This window comes from Rhinolophus sinicus, chromosome 5 (genome assembly GCF_057876585.1).
Source record: "Rhinolophus sinicus isolate RSI-liver-muscle chromosome 5, RSI-T2T, whole genome shotgun sequence".
NCBI classification, from domain to species: domain Eukaryota; kingdom Metazoa; phylum Chordata; class Mammalia; order Chiroptera; family Rhinolophidae; genus Rhinolophus; species Rhinolophus sinicus.
This window is the reverse complement of record NC_142505.1, coordinates 39,043,561-39,059,458: the sequence shown is the minus strand read 5'-3', so window position 1 is coordinate 39,059,458 and position 15,898 is coordinate 39,043,561. Positions and strand designations below refer to the sequence as shown.

General features: G+C 50.4%; 1 protein-coding gene across 1 annotated transcript in view; it reads right to left on the bottom strand.

Annotated features, from left to right (window-relative positions):
- Positions 1-15,898, bottom strand: part of SPSB4 (splA/ryanodine receptor domain and SOCS box containing 4) — a 76,138-nt gene that overhangs the window by 46,982 nt on the left and 13,258 nt on the right. Inside the window, exon 2 of the mRNA XM_019747450.3 lies at positions 13,830-14,678. Coding sequence (XP_019603009.1) covers positions 13,830-14,523 — 694 coding nt within the window. The 5' untranslated portion in view covers positions 14,524-14,678. The remainder of the gene's footprint in view (positions 1-13,829; positions 14,679-15,898) is intronic.

Below are 15,898 nucleotides of genomic sequence, written 5' to 3'. Positions count from 1 at the left end.
CACTTGAGCATGGCCAGTGCAACTGAAGAAATTAACTAACCTAATGCTAATGAATTTAAACTTAAATGTCAATAGCCAACGTGGCTGGCGACTGCTGTATTGGACAGCACAGCTGCATCAAAGTTCTCATCCAAAACATTCAGATGTGCAGACAGGTTTTCAATATTAGACACCAGTGAATAATGGAGACTCTTCAAGGTCATCTTGTCCAATCCCCTCCTTCTTATGATGGAGAAACAGAGGTACAAGAGGGGAGGTGACTTACCCAAGGTCACATAGCTGGTGGCCAAGCTGGACCAGGTTTCCTGACTCCCAGTCCAGTGCTCTTTCCAGGACCTATCCCTCCTCTTCCCTCTTTTCCACCCAACATCAGACTCTGGGTAAATCAACTTAATCCAGGTGAAGAATGTTTTTTCAACTTTCACGCATCTGAACAATCCATTCGGGCAAAACATCTTGAAAAGCCCAGGAAGGCTGCCCATGCCAGCCAAAAGGAAACGAAAGTCCTCAACCCACCAGGTCCCTCGTGAGTGGTTTGCTCAGCCTGGAGGTGACAAGTGCCCAGGCCAGCATAGGCCTGCCAGAACCTTGGGGTTCCGCCATGCCAGGGGACAGAGGGGAAGGCAGAGCCCACCTGAGCAGAACACACTCTGGTGTCCCCTTCCCAGGGTACAGCCATGAATGTGAAGTCATAGCACAGTGGACAGTGAGTGGCCCAGGCCTCCGCTAAAGGTGTGGGGTGGGCTCCAAGCCCTGGGTCACCTGCCCACACCCCAGATACAAGACAGTGTGAACCACAAGTCCCCAGCTACCATGCTGCTTTCAACCCATTCAGTAGCCTGAAAACACAAAAGAACAGCATGGGGTAGGGACTCACCAAGGCCACACAGGGCTCCTGCTCTGTAGAGGATCCTTCTCTAGGCTGGACTGCTAGGTGGTTCTTGGTGGAACCTGTGGAATGCTACGCTTACACACACACACACACACACACACACACACACACACACACACACACACACCCTCTAGCATTCTGGAGCAGTGACAAGGTGTAAAAACAAAAGATGGGGTTCAAATCAGCTCTCCCACTCACAGTGTGACCTGGGCAAGGCTCCCAAACTTTCTGGGCCTCAATCAACTTATCTGCAAAATGGAAATGGCAATAGCCATGTCTGTCAAAGGCCACCCTCCCCAAAGTTCCAATAACAAGTCATTTTGTAAAACCAGGCGACATGTCCCAGTGGAAAAGAAACGTCAAACATAGCTTCTTTAAAATAAGGTTGTTTATGACTTTTTCTAAACCAGGGGACGGACTGAGTCCGAGAAATGGAAGGAAATGTCAGCCCCTGCTGCCCTGAGCCTCACCTGTGCCACACGCAGCCTTGCTGGCCGCCATCTTGGCCACAGACTCAGCCGCTGGTCCCCAGGGACTCACTCTTCCCCCAGATCTTCCTATGGCTGCCTCGCCTCATCACGTAGGTCTCCCTCAAATGCCCCCTCCCCAGAAAGGGGGCCAAGGCAGCAGCTTGGAGACACCCCTCCCCCATCCTATCCTCCAGTTTTGTTCTCTTAATAACATTGAACTCTATCTAGATTTACCATAGCATTTATTTGGGATTTTTTTCTGTTTCTGTCTCTCCCCCTCAATTGTCATCATAGTATCCCCAATGCCTGGTACATGAAGATGTTAAAAAAATAGCCATTGAGTGATTGGCTGACTGATAAAAAGCCTCTCTTATCATGACTGTGGCTCCCCAGCAGCCTGTGGGCTCCAAAGAGTGGAAAGCGAGCCTGCTTGCTCACCACAGCAGCCTGGCTCCTGGCCCAGGTTTGCAGAGGGCAGGCCCTTCACAAATGCCAAGTGAAAGAATAAATGGCTGGTGTCACTGTCTCTCCCCTGCCAGTGGGCAGAATGGCCAATGCAGGACCATGCGTAGCTGAGGAAAGAACAATGGCTTCTTTACACCCAGATCAAACTGGTGGCTGTGGGCAGGGTGAGCTAATTTCAATGTCCTATTCCTAGGTAATTGGAAACCTCTCAGGATTCCCTTCCCCAAATGTTTCCCTGAAAAGCCTGTAAACTCTTTCTGTTTTGTGCAGAGGCTGTGGAAAGAGGGTGCTCTTTCCCAGGGCCTCACCCTCCACCCAAACGTACTGTGCTTTTTTCATCCTGCTCTGTGGACTCCGAGTTATCCAGCCATTCATTCAACAGATGCTTGCTAGAACTCAGCACGTGCCAGGTGCTAGGACACAAGAGCAAAGGGGACAGCCGAGCTTCCACCGGCGGGGAGAAATGCAGGGACCCAAGAGGACTCCCGACTATACCTACGCCATCTCGGGGGAGCAGAAATGGCACACACAAGAACACACAGCTCCCACACAGCTCCCAGAACCCTGGCTGAGGAACTGTGTTTGGGCAGCACTTCCTCACAACTCAGGTAAACCCTGAGGCGCCCTAGGATGCCCCAGGAGGAAAAGAGTGGAATAAAGTAGCCTTTCCAAACTCGGCCCCCAAACCTGACACTGAGGCCACATGGACTAAACATCTGTTTCCTTGGTGCCGGAGCTGATAAGGACAATAGTCAGGTCCCCCAGGCCTGATCCAGTCGAGACGGGCAGCCCAACCCCTGCTCTGCCTGGACCGTACTTCCCAACAATAAGTTCCTGTAATCTGGGACGTCACTGCTCACCTACCTGTATCCCCTTCCTATATAACCCTGCACCCGCTAGCACTCCACCCCAGCAGCCTTCCAGCCAGGCGTCCCAAACAGCCAACTCCCAGCCAGTGCTAGTTGGTGGCATGATCAACCAGGAAGCTTGTAAACACACACACACACACACTCACACACACACACACACACACACTCCAAGGCCCCTGGTTAAGTAGGTGAGACAACTGAAATCTGAAATCTGTTTTCTGGACTCTCTCTGACAGATGCTGATGACCAGGCAAGTGTGCTACGTGACCAGCTTCAGGGCTCCCTACAGCTCAGGGAACCAGCGGGTCGGCCCCAACCGCCAGCCCAGAGGCACCTAATCAGAGGGCCCGAGGGAACCTCCGCCTGCACCTCAGAAGCACTGAGCCTATCAGCGACTCTCAGGACTTTAAACCAAGGCCTGGGACGATAACGTGCCAGCCAACCGTGAGGTGGAAGCTGTCAGGGTGCAGAAGTCGGGTCAGGGCCGCGGGGGGCTAACAGCAAGGGGCCCCCACATTATGAGGGAACAGAAAATACAGGCGAGGTCAGGAACAGTTGGGCGGGGCACCCCTGGAGCAGACCAGCAGTTGAGGAGGCAATGGGGTGCCCGAGCGCTCCCATTCCTGGATCCACCCCAGTCCCCATGCAACCTTAGGCTCCCCCCCTTTCCTGAGGATGCTTGGGTCTTCTGGGTTCTGCACAGCCTCCAGGTGGGCTCTTGGCTGTGACTCTGGCCCCTCACTCCAGAGGTGGCCACCCTTAGGGAGAAGAACATGCCCCTTCTGGCACGGCCTAGACATCAGGCAGAGAGCTGTTATCTAACTCAGTAAACACCAGAAGCCCTCTTGCTGTCACCCTGGGACATCTTCGTGAAATGCATTTTGAAGGAGGAGCATCAACAAACAGGGCAAGATCTGGAATTTGGCTGTGGCTCCAAACGGATCAGCTCAAACGCTTCTACTTAAATGATTCTGAGCCTGGACGACGCTGTCTTTGCTGGCAGCTCTGGCCCCTCGCTGCTTCCCAGTGGGGTCACTGGCCTTGGAGGGGGGAGAGAGGAGCAGGTGCCCTAGCAAGTGTGGTCTTGGGGGCCCATGATGGGGACGCCTGTGCCCATTGGCGCTCCCAGCATTCGGGTCACAAAGCAAGGCTCACAGCTCTATTTATAGACGCGGCCGCCAGGAAGGATAAAGAAGTGGGGAGAACCAGCATGGCAGTATTTTCCAAGCTCACGCTGTCTCAGCTTAATTTCATCCCAAGCAAATAAATCATTAAGAAGCCACCGAGTCCTGGAAGATGTGATGAAGAAGGGCCATTAATTGACACAGCCTTAACTTGAATTATGGAGGCCGCAGAAAAGCGGCCTTATCAGTGTCTGGGCTAGGCCGTAACTCACACTAACCGGCCCCTCGCCTCAACCCAGGGACAAGTCTGGGAGAACCAGCTGGCTTCCTGACCGCAGGCAAACAAACGCTGCTGCCTGCCTAGCGGGCCATTGCTCTCTCAGTCATTTAAACCCCCTCCTACAAATCTGCTCATGGCTTTCCCAAGCTGCACCCCCTCAGCTCAGCAGCAATTCTATCAGCGGGGGTGAGAATGCACGCAGCTTGGCTGTACTGTATTTAAGGGTGTTTAAATGCTGAGGCAGGGGGAGCTGCTGTTGCCAGCTTTGGTAAACCTTCCTGCTAAACACAGGAAAGCTAAGGCCCGAGACCACCCACAAAGCCACAGAACACTCCCTGTGACCGGTGTGGCATGGAGGTTAGAAGTGTGAGCCCTGGAGTCTGGGGCCTGAATTCAAGTTTTCAGAAGGCTGCTTTCCAAGCAAGTGCTGTGAGCGGGCTCCTCCTCTCCTTCAGCCTCAGTCTCTTCGAGTGTGAAGTGAGAGGACAGTACATGCTCCTCATCCGTGGGGATTAAATGAACTAATGTGCAAGGGGCGCTTACTCGCGTTTGTACGGAGCTCTGAAGGTTTAAATAAGATGATGCACGAGCAGTGCTGAGCTGAGTGTGTCTCGCCTTTTGTAAGCGCTCAATCAATGACTGTTTAACAAAGAGCTGTTCCTATTTGTGGTAATCCCTTCCCAAACAAAGTGGCTCTCGTGGGAAATTCATGGATAATAGTGTGGATTTACTTGTGTTGACCTTGATGGCAACTGTGAGAATTTGAGTTCCAGGACACATAAACTGAGTCACGGGGCAGCTGGGGAGATGAGAACAAGAGGGATGCGGGGCTGGATAGGAAAGGGAGGGGATGCAGGAGGCGCCAGTAGTGCCCTTGCATCAGCCAGGAAGGAGGGGTGGTGGGCAGAGTCAAGCAACTCAGCTTTGCTGGGGCGGGGGATGCGGGCCATTTCCAACAAAGGGTCCGCACACCAAGGATGGAGGAAGAAGCAGACGAGCTTGGATGCAGCATCAGAGCAGGTGGACGGTGGGAGTAGGGCTCACACCAGGTGTGTGGAAGCCTCGCCCTACGCCCAGCCCTCAATGGGCAGCGTCATGGGCGTTACCTAGAAGCTTGTCAGAAATGTAGAATCTGGGGCCCCATCCTGCCTTACTAAGTCAGAATCTGCGTTGAACAAGACCTCCAGATGGTGAGAAGGCACATTAATGTTTAAGAAGCACAGCTGACAACAAGTCTGGGGGGTAAGGCCCATCATTGCACCCACTTTACAGGCATGATGAGTTAGAAACTTATGCCCAGTTCATCCAGGTAGTAAGTGGAGAGACCAGTTATCTCTGGTCTCTGGTGTGCTGAACCCGATCATTCTATGGCCTGAGCTGGGGTAGGGACAGGGTCTCGGGCATGTGGGAGGCATTGAGAAGCCAAGGAGGGTCTTCATGTGTATGTATATGGGGCTGGGGGAGCACCTATGTGAATTCTGCTCAAGCCCCTTCACCCACCCATCATTCTCCTCCTAAACTCCAATGTCCTCCACCATCTGCGTGGTGTTTCTTCAAGACAGACTCATAAACCGCATTGAATTCTTTCTCTCTTGTTTCTAGTGCGGTACATTTTTCAAGGGGGATTGGAGGCCTGGGGTTTAATTAGCAGGTGACCTTGGGCAAGTCCTCCCAGCACTCTGGCCCATTCAGCTCCCACCTAAAATGGGGGTCTTGTACTGGCTGCTGGATGGCCTCTATTCCAGCCCCAATGCCTGGGGCCTGCCTTCGCCCTCTTTCCAGGCCCCTCTTCCCTCTTCCCTCTCCTCCAAAGGTCCAGTAGCAGCTAGCTCACAGCCAGGCCCAGCAACATCTGTTCCGAGGCAGACGCTACCCCTCAGCCCCACCACGGCAGCAGCTCATCCCACTATACACACGTGGGCACCGCTGGTGGGAACGCCACCTGTTTGGACATCCTTGCTGAACACAAGCCCCCTGGGAGCTACAAAATACTTGAACCAGACATTTAACTGGAAACTGCCCAGAGGGAAGGCTAAACACTCCCAGCTCATTTGTGACAAACTCACCGTGGCCTTTGAACCTCAGATGGCATTTCTGTCGTGCGTATTAAAGAGCAAAGAGTCAGAAACCTGCCCAAACCCATGCAGTCCCTAATGTGACATCCATCAGATTTCCCAATGTGGCCCCAAATTTAATAACAATAATTATTTCTACATTGAATAACGCTAAATAATTCTACCAATCTGTGGGAGCTGTAAGTCATAATCGGCAATTTTAAAACCTACCTTTTTTAGAACCTACTATGGGTCAGGTCCTAGCCCAGTCACATCCTATGTATTATCCATAAACCTGGTGCCTCTGGCAAAGGAAATTTCTATTACTATTACAAATGAGGAAACTGAGGCTCAGGGATGAAGTGACCTGCTTGGGATCGCAGCTAATCAGCAGCCACGTCAGGACTGAGTCCAGGGCTGGACTACCCCTGAGCCCTGGCTCTTCCCATGAAGAGTGGCTTCCCACACAGTGGCTCTCAAGAGAAAGATGGCGGCAGCGTATTATTTCCAATGTCCTGTCCACGTCCTCATCCTGATGGGCTTGGGGTTCAAAGCCCCCTTCCTGCAGGCAGGACTTCCTGGATTGAACCTACTAATAACTGGGTTAATTGTAAAAAAAAAACAAAAAAAAACAAATAAAACCCTCAAAGCAGGGCCACGACGTCTCAGTGAAACGGTTTTTCACCTGAAAGTCTCTTCCTTTCTTCAGAAAACAAAGGGTAGGGACCAGTTTCTGAATGTCAAGATCCTGAATTGAATTGCTGGGCCCATTATGCAGGCTCTGCTTGACCCAGGTATGGGGACAGATGTGCTGTGCATGGTACACAATGAGAGGTGGGAATGGGTCACTCAGCGGTCAGGCTGTCAAGGCAGCGGCAGCTGACAGCCAGGTCCCCCCGACCTCTACTCCAGCCGAGCGTGACTCAGGCCCTGCTGTGGAGCAGAAAAGAAAAGCTATGCAGGTCGTGGGAGGCCAGTACATTACTACGCATTTACTGAGCACCTACTATGTACTCTGCTCCAAGGGGTGTTATGGGAGAAGGCTAAGATACAGTCCCCACCTCAAAGAACTACCACTTTTAGCAGTAGCAGCCGCAGCAATAATAACACATTTAATGTGGACCTGCTCTGTGCACGTAAGGGACCCAGGGGCCTTGCTATGCTGACACACACCCTACTGTAACAACTGACTGGATTATATAGCTCAAAAGATCTTAGTCAAACAATGTGTTTGAATTCTCCTTAATAGGAAATGAATGCGATTATTTTACTGTATTTTAACTAGAAACTGAATCATTCACAAGCATTCATCGGGTGCCCAAGATGAGCTCAGCACTGGACATGCTCCAATTGGCAATGCAGGATAAGTACAGTGATGTCAATGGCTCCCTTCCCCCATGTACCTACTGTTAGGCACACGGTGGACCACGCTTCGTTTCTCTATCAATTCTAATACTCACAGCAACCCTGCAAGGTACATATAATTATTCCCACTGCACAGATGGGGAAAACTAAGGCTCGAGGATGTTAATTAGCGAGACGAGGACAGAAATGAAATTCAAATCAAGATCAAAAGTTTATTCTCAAAGATCGGAAACTGCCTAAATGTCCCAAAAACAGGGGTTGGAATAATTAAATTATGATACCGCCATATCGTGGAAACCCATGCAGTTGTTAATAAAGAATGAGGCATGGGAATGCAGACTGGTGCAGCCGTTATGGAAGGCAGTGTGGAGGTTCCTCAAAAAATTACGAATAGAATTACCATATGACCCAGCAATCCCTCTCCTGGGTATCTACCCCAAAAATCTGAAAACATTTATACATAAAGACCCGTGTGCTCCAATGTTCATTGCAGCTTTGTTTACGGTGGCCAAGACATGGAAACAACCTAAATGTCCTTCGATAGATGAATGGAGAAAGAAGTTGTGGTATATATATACAATGGAATACTATTCGGCGGTAAGAAAAGATGATATAGGAACATTTGTGACAACATGGATAGATGTTGAGAGTATGATGCTAAGTGAAATAAGTCAGGCAGAAAAAGCAGAGAACCATATGATTTCACTGATATGTGGTATATAAACCAAAAACAACAAAAGAACAAGACAAACAAATGAGAAACAGAAACTCATAGACACAGACAATAGTTTAGTGGTTACCAGAGGGTAAGGGGGGTGGGGGGTGGGGGGGGGAGGTGAGGGTAAGGGGGATCGAATATATGGTGATGGAAAGAGAACTGACTCTGGGTGGTGAACACACAATGGGATTTATAGATGATGTAATACAGAATTGTACACCTGAAATCTATGTAATTTTACTAACAATTGTCACCCCAATAAATTAAAAAAAAAAAAAAATGAGGCAACTCTATGTTATGTTAATCATAATAAACAATCACCAAGATGTATCAAGGGGGGAAACGAGATGCAGAGCAACATTTGTGTAAAACTTCTCTGTCATAACATTCTGGAAGGACCCACGAGAGACTGCTAATGGTGGTTACCAGCAGGGGGAGGACCTGGGGAGCTCTGGGGTGGGGGTATCTTACCCGATACCCTTTGGTAGTGTTTAAATTTGCTGCCATGTGCAGCTTACCTTTGAAACATAAATGCATCCACACTTTTAAGTCCCTACTCTTCCCCACACATGCCTCTTGGATCACCCTCTGTGCCCTGAGGAACTACCTGGGGAAAGAAGGCAGACCCATGTGGAAAGTGATTAAATGGGGGTGAATGGAGGGAGAACTCAGCACTGCACTGAGGGTGCAGGGCACAGAGCCCTGGGCTGAGGGCTGGAGATGTCAGGGCAGAATGATAGGGCAGGGAGGTGAAAGGGGGACCAGGTCTAGACCTGAGTCAAGTGGGATGAGGAGCTGAGTCCAGATGTCAGCAAGGCTGTGAGCATCATGCCACCCAGGAGACGCACAGGAGTGGAGCAGGAAGGTCGTGAGTTCGGCACAGACTGGGAGGACGGCTCCAGCAAGGGGATGGTGTCCTTGCTGTCATCCGGGTAGAAAACTCTCTCTCGCTTTCATCAATACCAGAAACCTTGGCTGGCCGCCAGTCTCCTCTGCTGAGCCATTGCGCCAATAAATACTTGTTGGCAGATCAATTAAACCATCTAGGAACTCGTCTGGAAATACAATTTCCCCGGCTTGAAGCTGGCGGACAAGCCCTCTCTGCCAGTTAGGCCCAAGATCCTATGGTTCCCACTCTCCATGCCCCAGAAAATCAGCCCAGGACACCGACACCTGCTCCATGGGCTGAATGGAGGCAGAGCTGGCCCAGGCAGCAGGGGGCAGGGCACAGAGTGCTTATGGTCTTGGGGTAAGGAAGCTCCGCTATGTGTCAGTTGTGTGGGCAAACTCTTCACCTTTCCAAGATTCAGTTTCCTCATCTATAAAATGAGAATAATGACAGTCACATTGCCTCAGGTTTATTGCATGGACCAAAAAGATAAAATAAAATGAGTGAAACACTTGGCTCAGGGCACAGAACATGGGCGGTATCTTTAAAAAGTGTAATTAGTATGACCCCCAAATGAAAGCTACTCGGGACTCTCAGCCTGCCTGTCTACGTCTGTAGCTCCTCTCCACTTCCGGTGTCACTCTCGCATCATTCACCACCCAAGAACTCCAAGACATGCGACAAAGCCCATCTGTCAGCCTTTCTGGCAGCTCTCATGGAGAAGAAGCTGGGAGTCTGAGCCGAGGAGCCATTCCTGAAACCAACCCAGAGCAGATTCCAAAGGTCTGGCCTACCCCAGGGGCTGAACCTCACAGCAGTTGGGACATTTTCAGTGACATTATCCCTGTTAGCAACCAAAGCCTGCCTGATTCACAGCCACGGCTGGGGCTGTCTTTATGCAACTAGCTTTTCAAACACCCTGCAGAGCTTTGTGCTGAGCCAAGAGCTTTGAGGGCTGGAGATGAAGCTGGTTGGGAAGAGGAAAACTACAGGGACAGCAAGCCTCTGGGCCTCACCCAAAGTCAGGGCTGAAGGAAAGGGTCCCACCCTTGACTGCACCTGGCGGTGGAGTAGCCTCTCCTGTCTTATTCTGCAAACATCTCCACGAGGGGCCTGATGGACCAGTCTGGCTCAGTGCAAATTCTGATTCCTCCAGTTACTAGCTCCGTGACCTTGACCAACTTAATCAAGCTCTCTGTGCCTCAATGTCTTCATCATAAAATAAGATGATAATACAGGTGTGAGCTCGAAGAGTTGTTATAAAGGTTGAGTTATAATTTGTAAAGTGCTGAGAATAGAGGCCAGCACAGACTAAGCACGGTACAAATGTTAGTTTTTAGTGGTGTTGTTACTACTGCTGTCATTTTTTGGGCCCTGGACCCCGTCATCTGGAGACAGCTTGCCCACTTGTCAGGCCTCAGTTCCACTTTTGTCAGCTTACTCAGATGGCAGAGCCCCTGGGTGTCCTGCAACTCTTTGCAGTAAACCCAGATGCTGAGCAGTTTCACTCCACAGCAGAGCTGAAGAAACCCATTTGCAATAGAAAAATGCACTTCCAGGAGCTCTTGCCCTCCACAAACACATACATCAGAGTTAAATGCAGTTAGCCCTTTCTAAGTCTCGCCTTTACAGCCATAAAAATTCAAAAATTGAGAAAATGGCAGCCATTAATTTGCTTCCTTCACATTAGAAGAGAAGCCTCTATTAAGGCCACTTTTGTTTTAATCCATAGGTGACCCCTAGGACCCGGCCCAGCTTACTTAGTTAATGAAAGCAGTGAGCATCGAGTGCTGTGTTTCTGCTCTGTGACAGCGAGCTTTATCATACCCATTTTATAGAAGAGAACAGTGTGGTTCAGAGAGGAGGTCATTGTCCATAGCCTCCTGGTGAGTGTTGGGGTCCTTGGAGGGGCCTTGGGCAGAGTTCTGCCCCCATGATCTTGTGGGGAACCAATCCTAGAGAGCAGCCCCATCTTTCTGCTCCCCAGCCTGTCTCTAACTGCTGTCCCCCACATCCCAGTAGGGTCTGAGTTTGGGGACCTGCTATCATTCTACAAACAATGTTGGCTCAGAATTCTTCTTAGTCATAGAACCCCATTTGGGTCACATTCCCTGCCCAGAGACTCCCTAGGGTCAAACCCTGCCCAGGGACCCACTGGTGAATATCAGCCCAGGTCACCAGGGATAGGCATCACGCAGTCCTTTTGCAACCAACACCTGTCAGACTCGACTGCAGCCTGTCCTACAGCCTACCCTATAGCCAGGGCTTGTTCCACTAACCATGGGCCTCTCGAAGTCCAGAGAAACTGAGCCTCACCCCCTCCTTTTCTGCAGTCACAACCTGCCAGAGATAGAGAACATTACTCCTATTTGGAGAACAGGTCAGCGCCATAGCAGGCAAGCCAATCCTCTTGCCAAGTGGGAGATGCCACAGGCTCACATCACATGACACCCTGGTCTCCCCTTGACTCCTGGATGGGCATTCCAGCTTCAGCCAACCTGAAAAATCACTGCCATTCGGGAGGAAGATGGAACACTCCAAATTTCAGTCTCCCCAACTTTCTCCAGCCACCTGAAGGATCCAAGAGGTCAAAATGCCCCAAACACAACTGTCCTTTCCCACCCAGATTCCCACCCTGCAACGCATCGAGGACACCATGGCTTAACTGCTCCCAATCCTACCACGTGTGGGGGAGCCACTGGCTGCCACCTTGTTAGCACCTTAGCTTTGCACCTGAAAACCAAGCAACAGATTATACCCCAGTGTGACTCAACACCCAAGAGGAAGCCTACCTTGAGGGCCCAAGTGTTGGCTCAGGTGGCTCCCACTGGGTAGGAACGTCAGGCTTTAATCCCAGCTCCCATATTATTGGTGCCACTGCACACGATCTCATGGTAGCTATGAGAGGGACCCTGATAATGTCTCATTTTACAGATGAGTCGTAAGGCATTAGAGTGACTCACCAATGACACAAAACCACTGAGCACTGGAGATGAAGTTGGAAATACTTGTAAGTCACGTCAGACTCCAGAGCCTTGGTACACCAAATCCACCCTTCCAGTCCAGTGATCAATTCTGACAAGTCCAATTACGTTTTAAAAGATTGGTGTTAGTGTTGGTTTTCTCAGCACTGGAATTTGCCTGCTCACCATGTCTATGAGGGATCCAGACATTCTCTACAAAGCACTGGGATGACTAAACTAGCCTTCTCAAGACACTCATCCGCGCCTCGATTTAACCAGATAATCAGAGAAAACAGCACAGCATTGTGCTATTCAATGGCGATCAAAGTCCAACAACCATGCAAGTGAAATATGAGCAAGAATGTCGCCAATCATACCCAAGAGCTGAACATACCAGCCACTGTCTGTTGGCCTGCCACCTTGGAAACGGTCAAGCCACCTTGTGCTTGCATACGTGTAACTCTAACTTGAGTAAAATCTCGTTCTTGACTTCTTTTCTGAAGTGTTACCCTCAGAACCCTGAGTAAAGGAGGATGCATGAGTAAAGAGTGGGCTTTCAGAGGCTGACAGACCTGGGTTCGCACCGTTCTGGCTCTCCTTAGCTCCGCTCTTCAGTTTTCTCATCTCTGAAACGGGCAATTACATCTCTCATTTAAATGAATAAACTGAAATTCTGGCTTTAAGCGCTCGCCTCCGTGAGCTTTGTCAGGACATTTGTTTGGACAAGGAGTGTGTGTAAGTCTACAAATTCCCACTCATCATCTCGGGATAGGTGGCCACCTGTCCAGAGGACACCCTGCCTTCCCGAGTGGCTCCTTCCTAAAACTAATAACTGTTTTCTGTTACTATGACTTTTAAGCTGCCTCCCAGGACAATTGTATGTATTAAATGAGAGGAGGCTTTAGAGTTGTCAGAGGTCAAACCCATAGCCTGTGGACTTGTCTGCAAGGTTGTTTTGTTGGCCCACGTGATACTTTCAGCAGCAGCGAACTTTAAAATTGGGATAGTTCACAAAATCTAGATTTCTGGGTCCTCTTGGAAAAATCAGAAGATTCTACAACTTGCAAGCTCTTATTCCCATGGGGTGGTTATCAGGTAGAGAGGAGAGGCAGCTGCCCCCTTTGACAGTTCACGAAGAAGAGCTAGAATTCGGGTGCTCAGTCCTTGCATACAGAAGGTACAGAAGGTGGTCAATACATGATAGCTATTACCATTACTTATGATTTATCCGTAACTCGGCCGAATTCAATACAGGGCTGGGACCTTCTACCTGCCACTCTCTTCTTGCAATGAGCATGAGGCTGGGTACATACAACACATCATTTGGCATAAACCTTATATAGACCGAAAGAGTCATAATTTGTGTCAACACTAAAAGCCTTATTAGGTGCCACTCACTGTTGTAAGCACTTCACATACATTATTATCTTATTTGAGCCTCACAATAACCCTGGCCAAGATTACTACATTGTACCACTTTTGCAGATTGGGAAACTGAGAAACAGCCCAAGGTCATCAGTAAGCCAGCAGAGGAGAATTAAGAACCAAACCCAAGAGCCTGGTCGCAGAGTCAATGTTCTAATCACTCTGCACATGGCAGCATAGTCCCAAGTGCTGACGGAGGGTAGGGCATCACCTGCCTTCCACCCCCTTCCCCAACTTAACTCCTCTAGGGACAGGCAGGCTCTGAAACTCTCTGCCCCCTCCCGCCCACTGTCACCCCCACCTGGCAGCACTTACGGTCAAGGCCATTGATGTAGCGCATGGTGACTTCACAGTGGCCCCACACGGCACTCACCACCGGGTACAGTTTCTTGCCCTTGAGACCACGGAAGGCCACGCCCAGATACTGGCCATCCACGACGAAGCTGAGCGTGCCCTCGTCCATATCCAGCACTACGAGCAGCGAGTCCGGCAGTGCAAAGGCCTCCTCGGGCCCCAGGAAAGCCGGGTAGGCCACTCCGGGCCGATTCTTGCCGTCGTGGTAGAGGCGACTGCGGCCCAGGTCCCAGCCCCACGACTCGGCGTCACTGCCCACCAGCGCTGTGTAGCCCACTGAGTGCAGGGGTGCCCGAGCCGTGGCCACACCCACTACGGCATGGGTGCCCCGCTGCCGAGCCGGCCAGTGGATCTGCCAGGCATGCAGGCCGCGGGCGTGGCCCACCTTGCCACGGATGCCATCAGTGCTCTGAGCCACTGGATGCCGGTGGAACGTGAGCCGGTCATCATCCTTGACGAAGACATTGAGTGAGCGGTCCTCGGGGTTCCACGCATGTCGCAGCTGCACAGCCAGCCCTGCCGCCGGCATGTCCAGCAGCTGGTCCAGTCGTGCTGGCCTCCCGGTCTCCGCTCCCCGCAGCTCCCGCTTGGCCGGCCGCAGTGCCGGCTCTCGAACCTCCACTGACTTGAGGCTCCCCGAGAGCTTCTGGCCCATGGTTCACTGCCAAGAGGGGCCACCACTGCAGGCCACTGCTACCTCGTGGGAGCTGCCACTCCCTGCAGCCAGGGATGGGCCAGGGGCCTGGAAACCAGGCTTTCAGACGGTACACCTCCACAGCCTCTACCAGGCTGGGGCAAGGGCCCAAGCTCCTGGAAGGAAGCAAAGGGCACGGGTTATAACAGCAGCACCAACAGCCATTTATGCCCATGCCTTGGCTGAGCCCTTTGCATACATTAATAATAATGATTAATTAATATAATATCAGGCACTTACCTTGTACTTGCCATATGCCAGACACTGTTCTAAACAATTTACATTTATTAGCTCATTTAATCCTTTAGAACTTCCTATAAGACATATACATTATTATTCCCATTTTATAGATGAGAAAACTAAAAAGCAGAGAGAGGTAAGTAGTTAAGCAAAGCCCCACAGCTAATAAGGGACTGAGCCAAGATTCAGCCTGGGCATCCCAAATGAACCATTTCCCTTAGGAGGGGCAAGCTCTTTCTTTGGGCATATAAACAGCATTAGTTATGGACAACCTCCTCTGAGGCAGAATCCTAGTTTTCAGGGAGGAGGACTCACCAACCAGAACCCAGCATGCTTGGGTGGGCCCTGGCTGTGGGTTGAGATGAACAGCTGAGCCCTGCAGCCCATCTAGAACAGAGGCCTGTGCCCTCCCCACCCTGGCCTGAGTGCTGCTAGGCTCAGAATAACGTCCCCTGAGACAGACCTAGAGGTAGGTGTTTTTCATTCTCTGCTCAGCCTGGCCATGACCTTCCACCCACACAGTGGCACACGCCCAGCCAAAGTGCAAGTGGAGAGGGAAAGAACCCTGCAGCCACACAGCACAGGCAAGCATACTGTGGATTTCTTTCTTAACCCTCCTATTTTATTCTCACCTCCCATTTTCTTTCCTTTCTATGGTCAGACCCATAGAAAGGAAAGACCCTTTAGCTCATGCCAACTCCATCTAGAGAGCTCTGGAAAATGTTTAATTTGGAGGACTACCAGAACACATAAAAATTCACAACACTAGACAGTTCTAAGATAGAAGAATAAAGTTATGCCTTTTCATATCCCAAATCACCCAAAATAAAGGAGAAAGAGAAACAAATGCAAATTCTATCTCTGGCAAAACTAGAACATATTTGTAACTGGAACCATGACTTATAAAGAGAGGCTGCCAAAAACAGTAAAGGACTGCCAAAAGCAGTGAAGATCAAACGGGGTGTGAGAAAGCACCTACAGAAGACACCTGTGGCTACAGATCTGGGATAGAGTTGGCAGATTTCTCTTAGCTGGCGCTCCCTGAAGGAAAAAAACCAATGACTCCTAATCAGCAACAGTGGGAATAGGGTATGTG